The 22,583-nt window shown below is 42.4% G+C and overlaps 3 protein-coding genes and 1 pseudogene across 5 annotated transcripts; 3 read left to right on the top strand and 1 right to left on the bottom strand.

Moving 5' to 3' along the window:
* Positions 1–1,209: 1,209 nt before the first annotated feature.
* On the top strand, positions 1,210–4,225 carry LOC115669915 (probable thylakoidal processing peptidase 2, chloroplastic). Its single transcript, XM_030591091.2, has 6 exons — positions 1,210–2,332; positions 2,792–2,860; positions 2,966–3,034; positions 3,177–3,263; positions 3,361–3,428; positions 3,696–4,225. The coding sequence occupies exons 1-6, from the start codon at positions 1,613–1,615 to the stop codon at positions 3,814–3,816; spliced, it is 1,134 nt and encodes a 377-aa protein (XP_030446951.1). The 5' UTR covers positions 1,210–1,612; the 3' UTR covers positions 3,817–4,225.
* A 644-nt stretch (positions 4,226–4,869) lies between these two features.
* On the bottom strand, positions 4,870–8,313 carry LOC115669916 (protein NRT1/ PTR FAMILY 4.5-like). Its single transcript, XM_030591092.2, has 6 exons — positions 8,235–8,313; positions 7,978–8,056; positions 7,664–7,881; positions 6,333–6,779; positions 5,994–6,118; positions 4,870–5,883 (listed from the first exon to the last, which is right to left on the bottom strand). The coding sequence occupies exons 1-6, from the start codon at positions 8,259–8,261 to the stop codon at positions 4,980–4,982; spliced, it is 1,800 nt and encodes a 599-aa protein (XP_030446952.2). The 5' UTR covers positions 8,262–8,313; the 3' UTR covers positions 4,870–4,979.
* Positions 8,314–12,327: 4,014 nt separating this feature from the next.
* On the top strand, positions 12,328–17,025 carry LOC130140854 (heat stress transcription factor B-4-like; annotated as a pseudogene).
* Positions 17,026–17,314: 289 nt separating this feature from the next.
* LOC130140785 (serpin-ZX-like) lies at positions 17,315–21,700 on the top strand. Of its 3 annotated transcripts, none has more exons than XR_008818781.1 (3): positions 17,680–17,731; positions 20,952–21,015; positions 21,389–21,700. XR_008818781.1 is itself a non-coding variant. In XM_056321167.1 (2 exons), exons 1-2 carry the CDS (start codon positions 17,342–17,344, stop codon positions 20,156–20,158), a joined length of 1,158 nt encoding a protein of 385 aa, XP_056177142.1. In that variant the 5' UTR covers positions 17,315–17,341; the 3' UTR covers positions 20,159–20,352. The 3 variants fall into 3 exon arrangements, 1 of the variants encoding a protein (XP_056177142.1); XR_008818782.1 differs by having other exon boundaries at positions 17,687–17,731; positions 21,340–21,700; XM_056321167.1 differs by lacking the exons at positions 20,952–21,015; positions 21,389–21,700 and adding an exon at positions 19,391–20,352 and having other exon boundaries at positions 17,315–17,731.
* Positions 21,701–22,583: the final 883 nt, after the last annotated feature.

Below are 22,583 nucleotides of genomic sequence, written 5' to 3'. Positions count from 1 at the left end.
GTTGGATAATCAATGGTTCTAAGTCAATGGATACCAAATTTAGGATTTAAGTGAAAGTTGATGTTTTTTTACAAGACAAAAAAAAGTTCCGGCCAGAATTGTTCCTCGACCTAAAGTTGATGCTTTTTTACGGGGCAAAAAAAAGTTCGGGCCAGAATTGTCCCTCGACCTAAAGTTGGTGCTTTTTTACGGGATAAAAAAAAGTCCCTCGACCTAAAGTTGGTGCTTTTTTACGGGACAAAAAAAAGTTCTGGCCAGAATTGTCCCTCGATCTAAAATTGGTGCTTTTTTTTGGAATTAGGCCCAATTAAAAACATCATGGTGTGTCCAAAATATTTTTGAATAGATTGGTGATTGGAAATCTTTCAAGACATAGTGATATCGTCATATACAATTATTTTTTATTTTACAAAAATAAACTTTTGTCGTTTCCAAAATTTTAGGGTAAAAATTAAAAGCTAGACCTAAGGAAAGCAAATACAAACAAAAAACAGATCAAATTGTTTGTCCGAGTCCTTTGAAATTCGCCCGTCAAATATCTCTCCCCGTGGAGCATGAACCAAGATTTATTCGTTGCTATGAGTTGGATGGTGCGTTGCTTTCGAATTTAGAGAAATGTTAAAAAGATTTTCTTCCTCATCAAATTATTAAAACAATTTATTCGGAATAAAATTATCTTAGATATATCAGTTTGAGATTTTTGGCGATCAAAAAATTAATTCGGAATAAAATTATCATAAATGTGTCAGTTTGGAGTTTTTCGTGATATCAATCATATATAGAACGCAAGTCTTATTTCGCAAGCTTCGGCGTTTATTCAAATAAGAAAAACCAACGTTCGAGGTGGATGCCAGTGTAATCCCGATTTCGCCCTCAGCCCCCACCAGAAATCAGCGAATGTGAGCGGGGGCATTCTCGTCTTTCGACACGCCGGCGACTTTCCCGGCCTCTCGGGGCCAGCGACGTCGGAGGAAAGTAGCCGGAAGGCGCAACAGACCCCGACACTCCCAGTCAAAGTCAACAAACAAAAAAAACCCGCAGAACAGTCGCATCTTTACCCGAAACACCCCGGGCCGTCACGCCAATCATCGCGCGTGCCAGCCTGGTTCTCCCCGTAAATAAATCCAATTTCGGACCCAGTTCTGGGAACCTCTCAGCTCCAGCCGCCGCTTATTAACCTCGTCATCGTCATCTTCCCCCGCACTTTTCCTCTTTCCGCTGCCATATCTTCACAGCCTCCGATCCCCTTCCTCTCTCTCTCTCCCTCTGCTTTCTCTCTCGGTCTCCCGGAGAGAAAGCGGAACCGCTCCCGCCTTCGATCCTTCGACGCCCCGACCCATCATCGCCCGCCATCGGATTCGTCGCAAAGACCCCATCTTTTCCGATACCCAGGAACCGTTGATTTCCCCCCGTCGCCCTCGCCCTCGCCGTCGCTCCCGTTCCTTCCCTCCGATCTCGGCGACCGGGCCCGATTCGCCGGCACCTCCTCCGGTTCCTCGACTCGTGCGTTAGGGATGGCGTTGATTGCTCAGTAGAATTCTTCTTGCACTTGGGTTTAGTCAACGAGAGAAGTCTGTATCAGGTCCTCATCTGGTTTCTACAGCTAGCGAATATGGCGATCCGGGTCACGTTCGGCTACTCCGGCTACATGGTGCAGAGCATCGCCTCCACCGCCGGGGTACGCCTCAACAGCTGCCGGCTCCTCCAGGAGTGCTGGGTCCGGTCCCGCGTCCTCTGCCCGGGGCAGAAGCCCGACCCCAGCGAGTTCAGCCCCCCGAGGCCCGGGTTCGGGTTCTCGAGCCGTGCGGCGGCGGCGGCGGGCGGCGGCTGCTCCTCGTACTCGACGCTCGCGGCCGAGGCCCTCGGGGCCGAGTGCCGGAGCCCGATCGTGGTCGGCTTGATCTCGGCGATGAGATCTCTGTCCTCGAATTCGTGTTCGGCCAATTCGATGGGCATCTTCGGGATCTCGCCGATCAAGGCGTCCTCGATAATCCCCTTCTTGGAGGGGTCGAAGTGGCTGCCCTGCAACGAGGCGTTGCCGGGCTCGGCGTGTAACGATGTGGATAAGGGAGGGACGGTGCGTTGGGAGAAAGAGAACAGCGATGGCGACGATGGCGAGTGCATGAAGATGCAGGAGGTGCATAGGCACTCGGCCGCAAGGAGCGGGTGGTTGGCCCGGCTGCTCGGGGATTACTCCGAGGATGCTAAGGCGGCTTTCACGGCTTTGACCGTGAGTCTGATGTTCAGGTCGTTCTTGGCCGAGCCAAGGTCGATTCCTTCTACTTCCATGAAACCTACTCTGGATGTAGGTGACCGCATTTTGGCAGAGAAGGTAAGGCTCTCCTTTCAATTAGTCTCTTTCTGTTTGGCTATCTAATTTGTACTTGTTGGGATCGTGGTGACGACTGAAATTTTGCGGCACTGGACCCGATTAGAGCGGTAACGACATGTAGCGTATAATTTTAATGTGATATGGCGAGCATCGTTTGTACAGCAGCGGATGGAAATGGGTCTTTGGCTTTAGCACTGGAGGAATTTTGTAGATGATTATAGGCTCTTTAGTTTCTTCCTTCCAAGTTAGATTTATGAACTTGCGGTAACTGAATATTAATTCCTCATATTTTGCTATTGATCTATGCATTCCACGTGGACTGTATCTCATGAAGTTTGCAATTTGCGTCCGCTTGCATAGGTTTTGCATTCATGGATCTCTGTTTTGTGTCAAGACCTAATGTGTTGAGTGATACTAACCTGATTTGTTTTGTTGGTGTTTGCTTTCTGTTGGCACCAGGTTTCATACTTTTTCAGAAAGCCAGAAGTTTCGGATATAGTAATATTCAAGGCACCACCAATATTGCAGGTTTCTTTTAGTGATGTTTGGAAAATTGCTTTTAACCAAGTTGTGATTGCTCTGCAAAAATTTGCACGTTGCTTATTAGTTTCTTGCTTTGTTTGTGGCGTGCAGGAAGTTGGCTTCAGTTCAGCCGATGTATTCATAAAGAGAATTGTGGCAAAGGCTGGGGACTATGTTGAAGTAAGTCTTTATCTTCAATCCTGCCCCTTTTATTCCGACTTATTTTTTTTTTTAAATATAACCTCCTGTCCACTCTCATGCATGTAATAACTACTTTTCTCTTTGTACTAATTCCGAATGCCTGGTGGTTTTTGTGTTGTAGGTTCACGATGGTAAACTATTGGTGAACGGCGTTGCTCAAGATGAAGATTTCATCTTAGAGCCACTTTCTTATGAGATGGAACCAATGGTAATACTAATTTATAGCTGTACCAACTTAATTTTCTAATAGCATCACACAACCGGCATTTTGATCATGTTTTCTGACTGTTTCTCTTCAATTGCAGCTTATTCCTGAAGGATATGTATTTGTAATGGGAGACAACAGGAACAACAGTTTTGACTCCCATAACTGGTGAGTTTTGTGTCTTCGCTAATTTCAACTTGTTCTTGTGTAAAGTGGTAATCAAGTAAATTGCGTTAGGGGGAATAGAGACTTTTGCAACTATTGTATGCAACTTTTATTAGTTAATTATTTTCAGAATGTTAGGAGCTTGGTTCTGTTTAGTTTTCGTAGTTGAGCAGAGTGATTATCATTTTGTTGTATATTTGTGTATTCGATTGTCCTTCGCTTGATTTTGATTAATGTGAATTCTGACCTTTGAAGTTTTGATACTTGCAGGGGTCCTCTGCCTGTCAAGAACATTGTTGGCAGATCAGTGTTCCGATATTGGCCTCCCTCCAGGGTCTCGGACACTAGATATGATCCTCAATCTGCAAAAGAAGATGTTGTTGTTTCCTGACATAGCCTCATGCTCGCTGAAAGGGCAATTGCTTTTGACCCCTTATCTAATTTAGGTGGTGATTTTTACAATTATTCTCCACTCTTTCTGGCTCATTGTTGAGCATATGTGAACATATTGGAGTCTTCCTTTGACCTTGCGCAGGCAGCTTGCTTTTGCCTGTTTTTGATGGATTGTCTCGTCCATCTTGTGAATAGTGAGAAGTAAAATGAACAGAAAAAAAGATCCAAAAAAAGAGAAAAACCGAAAGCCCCAAAAAAAATGGAAAAAGAAAAAGAAAGAGAGGGACTGATCCAATAGTTTGTTCATTGGTTTACTTAGCCAGTGTTGCAAATTTTTTCCTACCTGTAATGACATTGTGTTACGTTTATAAGAGAGGAGTGGGGAAATTCTAAGATTTGAACAGTAAGTGGCTCTATGTTCATCTGTGTTTGAAGTGTATAAACTGAGAAATTTTCCAGTGCATTCTGTATAGTGCATAATCCTCTGTGTGGTGAAAGATCTAATGTACACCAATCGAAATGCAAACCCCATGTTTGTGCTTCCTGATGGAAGGCACGTGTTCCTTGATTGTTTTCTTCAGAATGCTGTAAAAATTCATGAACAGCTTGAGGGGATCAGTAGATTATTTTCTTCAGCAGCTCGCAGCTGTTCTGCTGGATTGCTCGTTATTTTACTTTTGTCATGTCTTAGGTTAATTGTGGCCTGCATACGTTGGCTTGAAACTTCACCACACTTTGGCCTAGTATATGTCCTTGTGTATGTGTATTATGTATGTATGTATGTATCAGCTTAACTGTACGCATGTCTCGGTTCAACTTTCCAAACGTAATTCATGCAGGCGATGTCACATTTTTCTTCATGAAATAAGCACGATTAATACTTTTCTAAGTAGTTAGGAAAGGGCTTTACGGCCACGGCATGAATGAAGTTCTTGAGCTTGCCTCTGCTTTCTCTCTGAAGCAAGAGATTCATGAATACAATCATTCTTTACCCCACCACAAAAAAGAAGAAAACAAACAAATGAATGCGGATCTGAGAGGTGTATACACGGAGTGAAACAGTTCGAGAGTAGTATAATGGTGGTGATGAAGCCATGGACCATATGACATGTAAAGGACAATGGTATTTTAATGAACTTAGTGAAGCTAAATTTCTAGAGCCTACGCTGTGATGCTCGTCTTTGAATTAGTATCACCCCTTGTCAAGCCCTTTGCTTTAGAATCAACAGTTGACAAATTCAAACCATCTGCTGCTCCTTTCGTGTCCACTTTCTTGTATCTATACCAAGATGCGCACAGCATATAGAACCCAAAATTCACAACGCTTAGTCCTGCCAATAGCCAGTAGAAGTAGTTCAACTTGTCCCGGTTCAGATTGTTACTCGCGAGCCATCCGCCGCTTGCTTTGTTCACCACTTGGACCACCACCGTGCTTAGGAAGTACCCAAATGCCAAAGAGGACCACGAAATGGCGGTGCTCAGTGACTTCATCCCAGCTGAGCTCTCTGCATAGAAGAATTCCAGCAGACCCACTAAAGTGAACATATCGGCTGCTCCGAATATTGCGTACTGAAAGCCAAGCCAGAACATGCTCATGGGCAAGGGCTCTGTGGAATCCACCATGTTGTGGTGGATTGCCACCGACTTGCGGTGGGTCTCCACCACTCCAGCCACCCCCATGGAAATGGCCGAGAGCACTAGCCCTACAGCGATCCGCTGTAGATGTCGGATGCCGGTGGGGATACCAGTGAATTTCCTGGCAATGGGGACAAAGATGCGGTCGTATATCGGGACTAGGATGAACATGAAGAGCAGGGGGATCACTGGGACTGAGGGGCCTGGGACACTGAATCTCCCGATGTGGGGGTTCATGGTTGTGCTTTGCTGGATCGTGAAGGTCTGGAGCTGAGCCAGGCAAGTGTTCATGAAGACCGTGCTGAGTACGATTGGAAGCATGCGGAGCAATATCTTCGTTTCTTCGACTTGTGTCACTGTGCACAGGCTCCAGGGCTCAGCAGTTGATCCACTACCGGGACTCGGAGCTACTGCCGCTCGATCCAAGAATCTGCAATTTAATTCGTTGGGTACCCAGGGTGAGCTTACTGGCAGAAGCCAAACTGCAACGTGAAAAGGCAATATATACGAGTCTCTTAGGTAAATGCAACGAAGATGTACCGGAATTGGTCTGTCCGGGGAAGAATTTCATCGTTCGCCCCCAGTTCTCTGTCATGCACCTCGTGCAATTCATCTGTCATCGCTGGGATTGGGAGACTTCTCTTCTTGATGGCAACTACTAGTACCTGAATTCAATAAAAATACATTAAGATCACCACTCTGAACTCGCAGAGACGATTCATGCTTTCTTATGAACATAGCCACCATTCAATGTTCGAAAATTTACATCAAGACCCTGCAATAGCACTTTCCGTGGATGTTGTGTCATCTACCCGAACGACAATTTACTATGAGAGACATAGGACCGGCAGATTAATTCTCCAATCATTATTCTCATACCTGCATAATCCGAACGAGGGGACTTCCCTTGGGCACATTGTTCCTGTAGAGAGACTTCCCCATGCACACAAACACCAAGGCGAACAGAACAGCGACGGTGCAGACACCGAAAGCCCAGTCCCAGCCCTGATTGTTGCTTATCCACACGATGAAAGTGACACCGATAATGGCCCCGATGGTGAGGCTGAACAGGAACCAGTTGAAGAAGCTGGACAGCTGGGTTGCCTCCTTCGGGTCCTTCTCGTCGAACTGGTCAGCCCCAAGTGAAGGCAGAGCGGCCTTGACCCCACTCGTCCCGAACGCGATTAGGTACAGGCCCGTGTAGAGTATAGCAGCCTGGGTGCCGTCGGCAGCGTGGCATTGGCTCATATGGTCTGGCACAACGCCTTTGCAAGGAATCGGCCTCAGCTGGTGGAAGTGCGCTTGTACTGCTAGCAGGGCATACCCCTGTTTATAATAGCAATCACCAAAACTGAAATCATCCATGTTTTTCGCACTTCTGATCGCCTAGGCTCATTACTCAATGCCTTAGAATTTCACTAAAATGAAACGCTCTGGATGAGTTGGTTTAAGTTGCGATTCGTCCCAAATTCGAATTCGAGTTCAAATAACAGAAGATATTCTTGACACACTGCAATCTATTTCTCTTAGCATGTGAGCGTGTATTAGGTAGACAATATCGTTTTTCTTAAAAATATTCTGATGCAACGTCAGAAGGGCAAAAACTTACGTTTGTTAGATTAAGAGCACAGCTACCTTGAATATAAAACAGATGTTAACTTGGTTCAGCAAGCTGCTAACTGTACTACAATTTTTGCCAAAGTTATCAGTTAGCACTGACAGCTGATTCCTCTAACAAGAATCAATCATGACAAACCAATCGGTCAATGACTCAATCATATGTTACCTGAGTTCTACCATATACCATGTTTGTTTTTTAGTCATGATTGGATCGGTCTATCAGAATGAGTTTAATATTGTTCTCATTTATACAAATAGCCGGCCAAATCCTTCCAAAACTACTGTCAAATAGAACCCTGTGGGATAACAAAAGTGAAAAGTTAGATTGATGTCTGTTCACTGTGCCATTGCATGTAACAATTACATATCCATGTGTCTGTTACTCATGTCAAAAACAAAGAACAAAGTTAGGTACTTAATAAGATATTGATAACTTAATTAGGACGTGGGACCGATCACAACATGACAAGGGTCTTCCAGGCATTAATTGAGTAGTGTATTTACTACTTATCAGCTCTGAACCCGCTCCGTTTATGTGCATCAGGAACATTCTACATATGTGCGCAGAGTCATGCACGAGCAGCACATACCATCAACTCGATGGAGCCGAAGAGGACACAGGTCTTGAAACGGGACAAATAGGTGTCGGATATGAAGCCTCCGAAGAGGGCCAGGAGGAAGGAGGTCCCCATGAAGTTGGTAAGCGTGGTGGCCGATTTGGTCAGGCCAAAGTTCATGTAACCGTAAAAGTAGGTCACCAAGCTCACCGCGTTTGATACGAACGCCATGTTCTCTAGCCCTTCAGTCGCTTCATCAAAAACACACATACGTATACAGTCGGACTCGGAGTTGGAGATATTCAGATAAACAAACTTGAGAATGAGGATCTGTGTCTGTAAATTACCATATACAAAGAGAACGGCCCGGTTGCCTCCCTGTCTCGCTTCTTTCTGCGGAAGGGACTTACGATCCCTATGCTTTTCCTATCAGGACAGAACAAAGACAAGCCTAAGTGTTTGGTCGACAGTCTGACACTAAGTTTGCGAATCGTCCATTATGAAAAACATTACTCTCTAAATGTCAGATTTTCCTAGAGTAAGCCATGGAATAGGGCGTTATACTTTAGCAACTATCGTAACCGGAATTCGACGGGAAGCTTACCATTTTCAAAGAGCTTTCGCCTTGCATTTCGAGCGAGGAAGGGCTTAAGGGAGTGGTTGCTGAGGTGATGTGCGGACGCTCTAGTTATGTTGCTTTCTCTAGGGAACCTTTTCGTCAATATATATAGACAAGAAATGCGCTCATTGTCATTTCTACAAACTGACAAAACCGAGAACAGGAAAGAATCAGAAAGCATCTCCGAGTTTCAGAAGTCTTGCCGGGTCTTTGTTTGTTCCATAATGCAAAACCTTTCGCTTTCACTTCCCCTGTACCAGACACCAGCCTGAGGTGTCCATTTTCATTTTGTTAAGGGTTTCAAACTCGATCTTATTCCCATGGCAATGTAAACTATCTCGGAAGGCGATTCATTCGTTGATTTGGTTAGTTGAGCCGGTGCTTACCACATTACGTTATTATATGATCTTGTCCTGTCTTAGAAACTGCAGCAATGGTACAGGCTATCAAAATGATTAATCGTTAGTTAGGATGGTGGGACATATTGGTGAAGCATTTCGGCTTGTTCTGAAGTTTTATACAAGTATGCCTATCCGACATCAAGAGCCATAGCGATGTAGTTTATTTTCCACAAATACATGGACAAACCTACTTTGAAGTAAAATTGATAGAATCATGAACCTTTCGAATTGTAATTTAAGGGACACATAAGAATTAATGTTGATCCTCTCATAAATGGACATTCTTTGTGACCTTCCAAGCTTATACCGCGTGATTTCTCAGAGTCTTTTTTTTCTAACTTAGGGGCACGAGAGAAGAAGCCCGATTTTCAGTTCTTATGAAGATACTTAGAAGACGAACTATTGGTCTTAACTAAACGGGGTTTTGCGCCTCAAGGAGCACGGCATCATCTGTTCCAACTTCAATTGCTACTTGAAAGAATTCCTCCCGGGCGTGCACAAGGAACTTATAGTCGCGTGGGTGCATGAGAACAGAGAGGTGGGCTCAGCCTAAGAGTTGACCTACAATATCGCATGACCGCAACATGAGAGAAAAATGCCAAATATACGGTATCAAACTTATCTTGAAGAAAGATCATCGCAAAGTTATAGAGTCACGGAGAAGATTGTTATATAAACTTGAGTTTGTGTGTAAGAGTTACAAACTATCATAGTTCTTCATTCACAGTATCTCAAAGGACTGCCTTTGTAATTGACAATTCATAACACTAGTTCTTTGGACTGGGAACTGAATGTGCGCGACTGGCTCCACATAATCATCTGTTCGGCGATTGACCAACTGCGACCTAACTCATACATGTGTGATATATATCCGGTGAAAATGTCATTGCGTAGAAAACCATGTTATATCATAAGATAGTCAGCGCCTAATAATGCTTGGACCTGAATTAATTCCATTATCAAGAGATGATGCAGAGGAACCAGCGTGCTTTTATATGACATCTGCCACATCCAATTTTAAACACGTTCAATTTTTAAAATCTAGTCAAAGACAGATCACTTCACCTTCCTCATGATGAAGACGGCTGTTCCATTGAGCTTAGTCGCATTTTCGTCTTTTGTCGTCTTGCCGTGCCGCCCCGTTCATTAAATTTATTCAAAGAGCCCTCTGCAATGTATTATTACTAAAGGACGAAGTATATATGTAAGTAGATTCTCCCCGAAGTCAACCCTGCGGTTGCCTGCACAAAAAGCATATAATGGAAGCCCCATTATTCTTCGTATGGAGATGACAAGATCTTGTCACGAATGGAGACAGAACTGAGAAGTAGTTGGTGAGAGAGTGTCCATTGTCTTCTGGAGGCAATGAAATCAACTGAAGAGACATGAAACGCTCTTCTTGAACGAAGACAAAGCGGTCATCTTCCTGGGGGCATATAAACAATGTCTGCAAGTTGGTTAAAAGGGACGTGTCAAGAGACTTGATCTACTCCCACGACAATGGAGTTTTTGGCATTTTTCCCTCGTGCTTTAGCAGCAAAAATGCAAGTTCGTTCACATTACCAGCCAGAGTCTAGGCCAGCCAAACATTGGCATGATAGAAAAAAGATGCCCAGAATCTGTTGGTCATATATTCATCTTCAGGCGATCGGATTTTATTCGAATCTGTGCAGCATTCCTCAACCCAGATGCGGCAAGTTTAAGGACGCGCACATGGCGGACCCAAGATGGTGGCTGCTCCTTGGTCGTCGGACTTTCAGAATGCCTTTCTTTCGAAAGTCTTCTCATCTCATCCCCCGAGTTTTGAATTCTGCTTCCGGGGTTGTGACGCCTACGCATGATCAGATCCTGATTTGGCGATACGGCAAATATATTTTGTAAGTGCATTAGAGGACAAAAGGAACGGTTAGGGGGGTGGGGGGTCAATCCTACCACTGATTGGGCTTCGCATGCAAAATGATGCCATACATGGCAATAGCAACTTCTCTAATAATAAATCCGAGGAAAACGTAATTGGTTACTGGGAATTCGAAAGAATTAGGTGTCGATTCTTTGAAGGGTAGGAACAGAAGCGATGGTATTTGAGGAAAAAACCTTAGAGATGATTGGTTTCGTTTGGTTTTGGCTATTCTACTGGTTAAAAGACCATAAGCGATAGAATTTTAGGGTGCGTTTGTTTCACCGAAAACGTAACGTTTCTGGAAAATATTTTTCGGAAAATCATTTTTCAGGAAAATAATTAGTTTTCCTTTATTTGGTGATATGTGATCGAAAACGTTTTCTGGTGTTTGGATCTCATTTGGAAAATGATTTCAATCTCATGATTTTATCTTAGGCAAAAAAATAATTTTAAATTTTTTAATATTTTTATTTTTTAAAATAAAAAAGAAAAAGAAAAAAAGAAAGAAAAGAATAAAATATTAAAAAAGTCAAGGGAAGCAATTCTAGAAAGTGTTTTCACCTTCTTAGATTAGGGAATTCACTTTCCTGATTTTATACATGAATGTTTTCCTTAACCGGAAAGTGTTTTCAGTTGACTAATCATTTTCGGCGAACTGAACGAGTGAAAGTCCGGAAAACGGATTCCCGGGAAACACTTTCCCTTAAACAAACTCACCTTTAGAGAGATTTCACTCGATTCTCGTCTAGTTAGATCGTTGAACTTGAAAGATGTACAGCCCATGAAGAAGGCCAAGAGGAGGCCACTGTGCGCTATGGCCCTCACACCTCTCTCTCTCTCTCTCTCTCTCTCTCATTTTTTCCTATAAATGTAGCGGCTTTAGTTAAGCATCACATTAGAATGACAATAAAATATGTCTCGAGTTTGAACTCGAAAATGAAACTTTCCTAATTCAAATAGGTTTCTTAATTGGAGAAGGTTTCCTAAAAAGAGATTTTCTATTTTAGATTCAATTCTTGCCTATATAAGAAGAGGATGTTCTTTGTGAAGAGTATCCAAGAGGTTTCTTCTTGAATTACATCATGAGAGCTTTTAGTGTTGAAGTCAACTAAATCTTGTGATAAGATTTGTGTAATTCCTTCTTGAAATTGAGGGATTATTTCCTGAGGAATTGTGGAGCTAAATACTGTGTGAGTTATTGGGTGTAATTGGGGGCTAGGAAACACTGAGATTGTTTGACTAACTAGAATGTGGCTGTAATCTCAGTTGTTTCGCTTGATTTATAGTTGAATTCTTTGTTGCTCTCCACGTGGACGTATGTCATTATGATCGAACCGCGTAAATCTAGTGTCCGATATATTTTCTTGTTCTGTTTATTTTATTGTTTGATCGCTTACTTTTGCAACAATTGGTATCAAAGTTAGGCTTGGCTAAGTTGAAGTAAATCAATGGTCATGGAAGAAGGAAATGTGAAAATTGACAGATTTAATGGAAATGATTTTAATTTCTAGAAGATGCAGATTGATGATTAACTATATTAAAGGAATTTGGACTTACCCCTGTCCGGGGAGAAACCGGAGTCAATGAAGCAAGCTGAATGGGAATTGCTGGATAGATAAGCGTTGGGTATTATTTGGTTGATGTTGGCTCATAAAGTCGCATTTAACATTGTGAAAGAGAATACCATTGTGGAATTGATGGAGGCCTGTCGGATATGTACAGGAAGTCATTTGCGATCAACAATATCTACTTAATGCGATGTCTATTTAACTTAAAGATGGGCGAATGTGCGTTGGTCACTGATTACATTAATGAATTCAATATGATTATTAGTCAATTTAGTTATGTTGAGATTGACTTCGAAGATGAGGTATGTGCTTTGATTCTATTATCCTCATTACTGATAGTTGGAATACTACTATTACTACTGTTAGTAATTCCTCTATGTCAACAAGCTTAACGTTTGATGAGTTGTGAAATTTGATTTTGAGTGATAACATCCGTAGAATCTGTAGAGGAGAATTTGGTAAACATGTATCTATCGTTTTAGTAGGTGAAAGTAAAGGAAAAACTAGTACACGTATTAGCAGAGTAGTATAAACTCGAATAGATGTAGTCAGTCTAAAACTACATATTTGGAAAACATGTATCTTCTTGTTGGCCTCGTTAGAAAAAGTTAAAAAAATATATTAAATTAGAAAAAAAGCTTAAAGATTTAAAAAAGAAAATAGATCCTCAACCAGCGGCTGTGGCTAAGCTCTAGCTGGTGGCTGCCGCCACAATCGCCAGGAAGGGCCGGCGGAAGTTGCTTGGGCCTTCCCAATGCCCGGTGACCCTCGTCGGCACTGAGTGAGGGCCTACAGGCCCCAATCTGGGGGGGGGGGGGGGGAGGTGTGACTCTCGCCCCAAATTTGATCAAGCCGGCCCTCGCCCGTGGCTGGCGAGGCCTCGCTTGGGGCGGGGGATGCTGGATGAGGGTCGCGCCTTCCCCTGGATTGGGTCTTGTACGTCCTTGTTAGAGACCGGCGGAGCCTCACCTGAGGCCGATAAGGGTCATTGCGCTTGGAGAAGGCCTGGGCGACCTCCACCAGCCCTTCCTGGGGGCTGTGGCGGTGGCCATTGGCGAGAGCTTAGCCACAACCACTGGTGTCGGTCTATTTTAAAAATAAATAAATTATTTAGCTTATTTTTTAAATTTAATTTAAATAAAATTAGTATTAAAAATTAAATTTAGGCCAAAACGACATCATTTTAGTCTTATATTTCATAATTTAGCCACGTCATCACCATGGAAGAGAGAGAAAATATTAAAATAAGCCATGTCAGTATCACGTCAGCGTTTTCCGTTAGTAAGTTAGACGGTATTAACTTTAGGACTCGATTGAATTAATTTGACAAATTTTATGATTTGATTATATTTTTTGCAAATTTTAGGGCTCAATTGTACTTTTATGATAAGTTTTAGGACTTTCAGTGAACGTATCCCTATTTTTTCCTAATAAAAGTATCTTGAATATTGTATATAGTTCTTAATCAATACGATGTTACTTCAATCTCTAAGAATCGGTGCATATAAATACATTCGAATTTTGTGTGTTGAAAATTAAAATTTCCCAAATCAGCTTGAACACATATATTATCGCAAGACCTTGGATTCTCACTTTCTCTTTTCACAACTGTACGAATAATCAGCTTGAACACATATGTTGCCGCAAGACCTTGGAAGGTTGCGGGACCTTCTATTCTTGCTCAATAGGTCCAATCCAAGGAACCATCGAGAATGGCCGGTTTACTGTCGTAATCAATTGTTGCGGTAATGCAAGATCGCGGTAGTATTTAGAAGACGTGCGATAGAAAGTTTAGAGAGAGAGAGAGAGAGAGAGAGAGAGAGAGAGAGAGAGAGAGAGAGAGAGAGAGAGAGAGAGAGAGAGAGAGAGAGAGAGAGAGAGAGAGAGAGAGAGCCACCTTCAACTGCTGATACAGACAAAACAGCAATCTCCTCTGTCTCTCAATTAGGTCTAGGTGCTGCTTCAGATTGGTTGCATAGCTCGAAGCTCAAGTTAAAGAAGTGAGTGAGAAGTTTCTCAGTTAGTTTACTGGTTGAGGAACCGATGCATTTGCATGAATTAGGCACTAATCACATATTCAACTCTTTAGGTCACCAAAGTACAGACAAATTAAATTTGGAAAACCCACTCGTGCTTTAGTCTAATCGAATTTGCCCCTTTGAGTTAATGGGTTTATTTCAAGTGCTGGACAATTTACATTTTCAGATTAGTTTCCTTGTACATCAACCATCAATGATGATACTCACATTAATATTTGATTTGAAAGAAAATCATTAAAGTATAAACATTACAAGTGAAGTTAGTGAGAAATTCAAAAAAAATAAAAATAAATTTACATGCTATTCGTTTTAATAATCATCATGTATAAAAGAGAAATAAGAAGAGAAGAGGGACACTCAATGGTTTATGTAGTTCGGACGACCAAGAGTATATTCCTTTGGAAGCTTACATCCACGGTAGTAGATCCCCAATTCATTTTATTTTCTTTGGAGATGATTCATTATCCTTTCATAGAGAGCAATACAATGGGTTACAATTATTAATTTGGAAACTGCAGCTATCGCACGATCCAGTCATATTCCCTACTCTATATTGGGATTATGATGATCTGGCATCCTTATTGTTCTTACACTATTGTTACTTATGCGACTCATTAAACATGGTTTTTTATTTGTATTAAGTATTGATCAAGATAGTGTCTATTGAGTGCGGATCTTTGATAAATGTGTATAGTGGCCCTAAGAAAAGTTAGTTGCTTTTCAAGATTTCATTAATTTATGTTAACTCATATAGAAGTTAAGAATTTTAGATTATCCCACGAGATATCCAAAAGGCTTAACATTACTTTTTATTGAGTTATATGAATAGTTTCAATACTAACAAAAGGATTTGTTATCTTATCATGAAATTATAACATAAATTGATCACAGATGTATCATAAAAGTGATGGTTATACGGTTAATTTTATCTTTACTAAATTTTTCTTTTTTGTTATATGTTGTTTGCATGTAGTTTATTGTTGGTCTCGGAGTAAAGAAAGCCAAGAACACCATCATGGGTTTTGTTGAGAGGCTTTTGTTGTTCTATGTGATGATTTAGGGTTTCGGAAAGATTGTACCAAACATAAGGGAGTTTGCCAACGAGTTTTTTAGGAAAGGAGAGAAGCACCTGCTCTGCGAGATCCATCGGAGAAAATCACCGCAGCCTCAACAAGTGCCCATCAACCACCACCACTATCCACCGTCCCCAATCGGCGGATGTGGCAGCTATTTTCCCTTCTTGGTGGCCGAGTCAGCTACATCTCTCCTCCCGATTCGGACTAGTTGGCCTGGTGTGACTCGTCCCCACTGATCAATACTCCTAATGTTTCAGCGGTCAACAACTTTGGGAGTAAGTACATCACAAGTGCCGTAACTTTTGTACGGAGGACACTTAAGTGCCATAACTTTTTTTTTTGGCTCACTTGAGTACCATAACTTAAAAAAAAAACATCACTTAAGTGCCACCTACGAGCTGGTCGTGAGGGCCCGAAACCGCGGTTTTTTCGGCCGAACGGTGACCTTCCCGGCGAGGCGAGCACCACCAGCTTGAAGAGGGGGTGTCGATGAATCATTACATGGCCTCCGTTTGACTCGAAATTTCCGTTTTAGCCTCTGTTGACGAAGGTAAAAATGCTTCGTAGTCACACATTTATCGAGCCGATTTGTGTAACTACGAAGCATTTTTACCTTCGTCAACGGAGGCTAAAACGGAAATTTCGAGACGAACGGAGACCATGGAATGATTCACCGACACCCCCTCTTCAAGTTGGTGGTGCTCGCCTTGCCGGGAAAGTCATCGTTCGACCGGAAATGCCGCGGTTTCAGGCCCTCACGACTAGCTTGTCAGAGGGGTTGGTCGTGAGGGCCCGAAACCGCGCTTTTCCAGCCAAACGGTGACTTTCCCGGCGAGGCGAGTACCACCAGCTTGAAGAGGGGGTGTCGGTGAATCATTTCATGGCCTTCGTTTGTCTCGAAATTTCCATTTTAGCCTCCGTTGACGAAGGTAAAAATGCTTCGTAGTCACACAAATTGGCTCGATAAATGTGTGACTACGAAGCATTTTTACCTTTGTCAATAGAGGCTAAAACGGAAATTTCGAGACGAACGGAGGCCATGTAATGATTCACCGACACTCCCTCTTCAAGCCGGTGGTGCTCGCCTCACCGGGAAAGTCATTGTTCGGCCGGAAAAGTCGCAATTTCGGGCCCTCACGACCAGCTCGTAAGTGGCACTTAAGTGATCTTTTTTTTGAAAGTTATGGCACTCAAGTGAGCTAAAAAAAAGTTATGGCACTTAAGTGTCCTCCGTACAAAAGTTATGGCACTTGCGCTGTACTTACCGCACAACTTTGTTAGCTACAACAACAGCCCATCATCATCATCGTCATCATCGGTTGTTGCAGCTCTTGCCAAGGACGAGAGGCAGAGAAGAAGCAATGACATGCTCGCTTTCGAGCTCGCTCACATGAGGAAGCTGTACAATGACATCATCTACTTCGTACATAATCATGTGAAGCCCGTCGCTCCGAGTAATTCCGTCATTTCGAACCAGGCTTTCAAGAACTTTCACGTGATGAATGGCCTTAAGAACCACGTTGCTCAAGCTGGTAATAATGTTGCAGACTCTCCAACCAACACTTCACAGAGCTTCGTCATGATTCTCGATGGGGAAGATGCGACTCATTATAGTAGCAGCAAGATGCAGAAGCTATTTGGAGTGCCTCTCCAGTCAAAGAAGCGGTTGCATCCCGATAAGTACACTCCGTCAAAGATCTCGGAGACTAACAATAACAAGGCCCGTTTGGTGTTGGAAAATGATGAGCTAAGGTTAAATCTCATACCTCCTTCCACATTCGCAAGCTATTAGTATTATGTTATCCCCCTGTAGCAAGTATACTACTCGATGAATGCGGCTATGGGTGTTAATGCATTTGCGATTTGTACATAACATTATTGCTGGTATCATGTTGTTCTATTAGTTGAAATAAACTTATTATGATTCATCTAAATTTGTTAGGTAACTCATTTATGACCCATTGAATACTCATTAGGTAATCCATTTATCACCCATTTATTGTCATGAGTTCTAGACCCATTTTACATCTCTAACTCTCTCTCACGCTCCACAACCAGTGCTCTCAGTAATTCGTGTTTCTTCTCACATTTACAGCAGCCGCCAGAAAATGGACCTGAGAGAATCGATCGCCAACCAGACCGACGTCGCCCTCACCCTCTCCAAGCAGCTCCTCTTGACCCAGGCCGAGGACTCCAACCTTGTCTTCTCTCCCCTCTCCATCCATGTCGTGCTTGGCTTGATCGCCGCTGGCTCTGCGGGGCCCACCCAGGACCAGCTCCTCTCTTTCCTCAAGGTCAAATCCACCGACCACCTCCACTCCTTAGCTTCTCAGCTTCTCGCCGTCATGCTCGCCAACGATAGTGCCGCCGGTGGGCCCAAGATGTCCTTCGCAAACGGCATTTGGATCGATAAGTCGTTGGCTCTCAGGCCTTCTTTCCAACGGGTGGTGGATGCGTCTTATAAGGTGGCCACTAATCTTGTTGATTTCAAAACCAAGGTTAGTTCTTGCTCTTTTTTCCGTGTTTTTTTTTTTTGGGGTCGAATACATGTGCGGTTTTCTTGGTTTCTTCGGTCTGATGGTTATGAGAGGTTGAGTGTCTGTGCTTAGGAATTTAACTAGGTGGTGTTCTACCTGTTTGCTGTTTCATGGGTTTAACACTCTTCCGTGGATTGAAATGTAAGAGTTTGTTTTATTCATAAAAACGCTTCGAAAATCATTTCCTCTTCTAATTTTTCTTTTGGTTCGGGATTTGAAATACTGCTTGTAATTGGTTGACTCGTTCAACCAAACCTCCCGGAATGGAACATCTGGTTTGGTTAAGGCAATAGCTCTTTCTTGTTGGCTTGCTTTTCTTCTAGGTGTGAAGTTTACTCCAAACAAGCCCAGACAATATGTAAATCCTCTAAATTGAGCTCATTGTAACCTTGGGTTGGAGGCCTACATGATGAACATAAAAGGGTAAATTTGATGAATGGTCACAAAATCTGGTAAGCTTCAATGAAAAAAGGTCAATCTAGATGCGTTGGTCAATTGATTCTCCCAAACAATCATATAAAATTTACTTAACTAGGGCTTTAGATGATGTTGTTTGAAGCTATCAAGTTAAGAGGGACCTCGATCGTGCCCTGTAGATGCATTTACGAGAATTTCCTATTCTTTGTCATATTCTAAGCATGTTGAAGCCGTAAACTTTATGCTCCCAGAATGCAATTCGCTAGTGCAACAAGTTTTACCCTCCTAACAGAGGCAAATATTGATATTGCACCAGGCTCCTGTGCACTTCTTACCATAGCCATAGATCATATAAATACAGAGAAATAGAAATGACCATATAAAGGAAAAAAAAAAATTAAGCATAGGTATTACAGAATACGCTGCCCTCTAGCTGTACGAACCCCAACCATAGGTTACACTGTTATTTCTAATTGGGTATTTGCATACTTGTCATGATCAAGCAATTTCAGTATGGCTGTAGACTGGAGTGAGATGTGTCATTGTAGATGTTTCTGGAAAATATAATTGTAGATTAGTTCTGCAGCTTGTGCTTGGATTCCACGCTGTACTTAACTTAAGGATCTTGGAGAACTGACTTATCATGCAATCACCATGTTAAAGAACATCTTTTGTAGTCAAATACTTCAAGTAGTGCAATATCGACTAGTCAGACTCTCACATATGTTCCGTGAGTACTAGTATGTTGCCTTTGTTAGGACTTTCAGCAGTCCTCTATTTGAATATCAGTCTTTCACTTTGTTGGTGCATGGAGTTATAGAAACATAGGGTGACCGTTTTTTGTAGGGACATCTTTGCTGACGGGGTTACCCTTTTTTCTTGTACCTATTGTTTTCTTGGTTCTCTAATGTTCCTTTTGTTGCCTAATTCTCTATATCAGTGGTTCGTCTATACTACTTTGAGTTGTGAAATTGATGCTTTTGTTCTTTCTTAAGTCATGGTTGAGAATGTGGTTATGTGCTAATTAACTTTAGTATTGACCCGTAACTTTCATCTCTCCATAAATAGCTCGGATTCCAATTGAACTGGAGTCTTTTCTAAGTTCTTTACATGACTTTCCTTTCTATTTGTTAAACATTGGCGTTAGCTGCTTGCTTTTTGTGTCACCTGGTATTCTATGTACTGATTAGAAGAACCCATTAGGCTGTTGAGGTGACTAGCGAGGTTAATGCGTGGGCTGAGAGGGAGACCAGTGGCCTCATAAAGGAGGTTCTCCCGCCTGGCTTAGTTGACAGTTCAACTCAACTCATTTTTGCGAATACCCTTTACTTCAAAGGTGCTTGGAATGACAAGTTCGACCCTTCAAAGACAAAGGATAATGACTTTTTCCTTCTCAATGGGAATTCTGTTCAAGTTCCCTTCATGACTAGCGAGAACAAGCAGATCCTAGGGGCTTACGACGGTTTTAAAGTCTTGGCACTTCCTTATAAGCAAGGGGAGGACAAGCATCAGTTTTCGATGTACTTACTTCTTCCAGATGCGAGAGACGGACTTCCAGCTCTTGTAGAAAAAGTTGGTTCTGAATCTGGCTTTCTGGATCGCCATCTTCCCTACAAGAAATTGGAAGTGGGGGAATTTCGAATCCCGAGATTCAAGATATCCTTTGGATTTGAAGCTTCAGAAGATCTGAAGAAGTTGGGATTGGTATTGCCATTTTCGGGTGGAGGATTGACGCAGATGGTGGACTCTCTCAATCTCTATGTCTCAGCCATATTTCACAAATCCTTCATTGAAGTTAACGAAGAAGGAACAGAAGCAGCCGCCGCTTCTGTTGTTATTATGTATGGGAGTTCGCGTTTTTCGGAGAAGATAGACTTTGTCGCCGATCACCCGTTCCTGTTCTTGGTGAGAGAGGATATGATTGGCACGATATTGTTTGTGCGTCAGGTGTTCAATCCACTAGCCGACTGATTATAAGTCGAATAAGAGCGTTAGTATTCCTGACTATATTGGCATTAAAACAAGAGATTGTATGGTTTATTGCATATGTTTTGATGTATTAATTCATCAATGCACAATTAGGGAGGTCGCAATATCTTATTGTATTGTATCAATTATCATCACATGTTCATGGACATGTATGTCTTCCCATCTCTTTGCCCCTTCTATTTATTTATTTTTTCATAATAAAAGTATAGGGAATAGTTCTTTGATAATTCAAGTTTTTCTTTTGATCCGGAAGTATCTGTGCCTATAAACACATTTGAGATTTGTGCGATCAAAATCGAATACTTCCCAAATCAGCATTGAGTACATGTACTTACCGCGTCTTGGATTCTCACTTCGCCTTTCGCAGCTGCGTGAATGAAGAGACCTTATTTGTCCGTATACTTTGTGTGGCTTGACTTTGTGGATGTCTCTATCAAAAGAAAGGAACACAACACAAATGCTCTCTCAAGCCGAGCCCGAGGGACTCGCGAGCCGCTTGACTCACTTTTCGCCCCTATCCGTTGCTTTTCTTTTTTGAGCGGGCAGGGGAAAGGGTGTTTTTATGGGGAGGGGGGGTTTGTTTTTTAGGATGAAGGCCTGAATCCTCAAAGATGTATTACTTGTTTTGTCATAGAAGTATTTCAGTCATTATCTGTTTTGGTGAAGCCCTTGTGCTCACACTTGATATCCTGTTCTCCCGTGGCACTTATATTATTGCCCTTAGTTGTGATATTAATTTATTTGGTTCAAATTGCTCCCCCTCTTCGCCCTGCAGGGATATTTGACGCTATCGGATAGTGGATGGGCTGAGAAGCAAATATACCAAGCTGCTCTCAATGGTAATCGCATGCAGAAAGATGATTAAGTTACGCCATTGTCAATTAGTTTATTATATGGGCACGGTAGCTATTAAAGTTCATTGGTCAAATGCCTCTCGCTGTCTACGAAATCCCTCCTCTGAGCTAACAATTTGCATAGTCACACAACTACGCATAGACGAGGTTGAAGCACTCTTGTGCTGCTGCAAGTCTGATTAATCGAGGCTGATTGATATGCAGGACATTGTACGTTCGTTCTCTTTTAATGTCGACACTGAAAAATCTATGTGCAGAGTCCCGTGCAAAGCTACTATTCTTAAGCTCTATCTGATTTTGGTGTTCTAGCTTTTCTATTCCGGTGCAGAGTTGAATTTGCCCTCACTGCTTTGTCTAGGTGAACAGGGGTTTGGTCTGCTTTTTCTTCCCTGTGCCCGTGTCTCAACATCTCTAATCCACTCAAAACAAATAAGAGCAGGGAAAATGGAGTGATCCCTTAGGTGGTGAGTTCAGGACACTAATCTTACAAGCCTTCCTACATTGATGCAATGTTGACTTTTCCTCTGGAAGTACTATTCTGCAAATCTAGAGTAATGGGGTATGCCCACAGATAGGTGATCTCTGGATTTTTTTTACTTTGGCCCTGTTCCATGATTCCATCTATGAATGAAACTCGTAATAATTATGATTTGAAGATGGGTGCTGTCCATGATAATTCTTCTGATGCACAATTTAAGGACAAGTTGGGCAAAACATGGGTCGAGGGAGAGGGATGGCTTCAGATTCCAGGTTCCATTAGACAGTAAAAATACTCTCCTTGGCGCTCTGTATGAAGCAGTATGATAGGTAAGACAGGAATGGAGTGTGCTATTGACCGATGTCGCTTTGAAAATCTCTCAACCTTGCCTCACAAACCGGTCTAATTGTGTGCTCCTCAACTGGTGTGCTATTTACTATGGTAAGCAATTCCATATCCCGTGCAAGCAATTGCTGGGTACGAAGAAAAGCAAACCAATCCATGTCCTTGCAAGCAATTGCTGAGTTCGAAGTAAGCAAGTTTTGATGGTTCATATAGATCCAAGTGAATTGAAGTGAGTCTATGCTTCCTGCAACAAGACAGTACACCTCTCGCGTTATTCAAGTTCATCCTCGTTAAAAGTCGACAAGAATTCCAAACTTGTGATGGACATGATGATTCCATGATGTCGTTTTCCAGGATTTACGAACTATAGCCAAACAAGTTTTCATGAGACAATGAACCTACAACCGAAACAGCAACAACATAGAAGACAAACAGCGGCAGCAACAACATGAAAGCTCCCACCTTGAGGTCGAACGTCAACTTTAGGTTTCAAAGCAGCTTCCTGATTGAAGATAATAATGAACTCTTTGACCTTTCCATTTGCGCTGTTTCGACCAATGCCATCTTGTTGACCCGTTGGCGATCCCTGCGATGCAACCTTTGTTACTCCTTTGTTGTTCGAACTGCGAAAACCATCTTGTTTCTTTACTCCTTCATCAGCATCATTCTGCCCAAAAGACTGTTCAGTACTCCTCAAACTTTTAGATTCTGCTTCCTTCTTCCTGTCTGC

This window comes from Syzygium oleosum, unplaced genomic scaffold (assembly GCF_021117445.2).
Source record: "Syzygium oleosum isolate NSW1041296 unplaced genomic scaffold, Sole_v2.1 Sole_v2.22, whole genome shotgun sequence".
Lineage (NCBI taxonomy): Eukaryota > Viridiplantae > Streptophyta > Magnoliopsida > Myrtales > Myrtaceae > Syzygium > Syzygium oleosum.
Note: the sequence above shows the minus strand (reverse complement) of the source record. Positions and strands in the feature narration are given on the sequence as shown.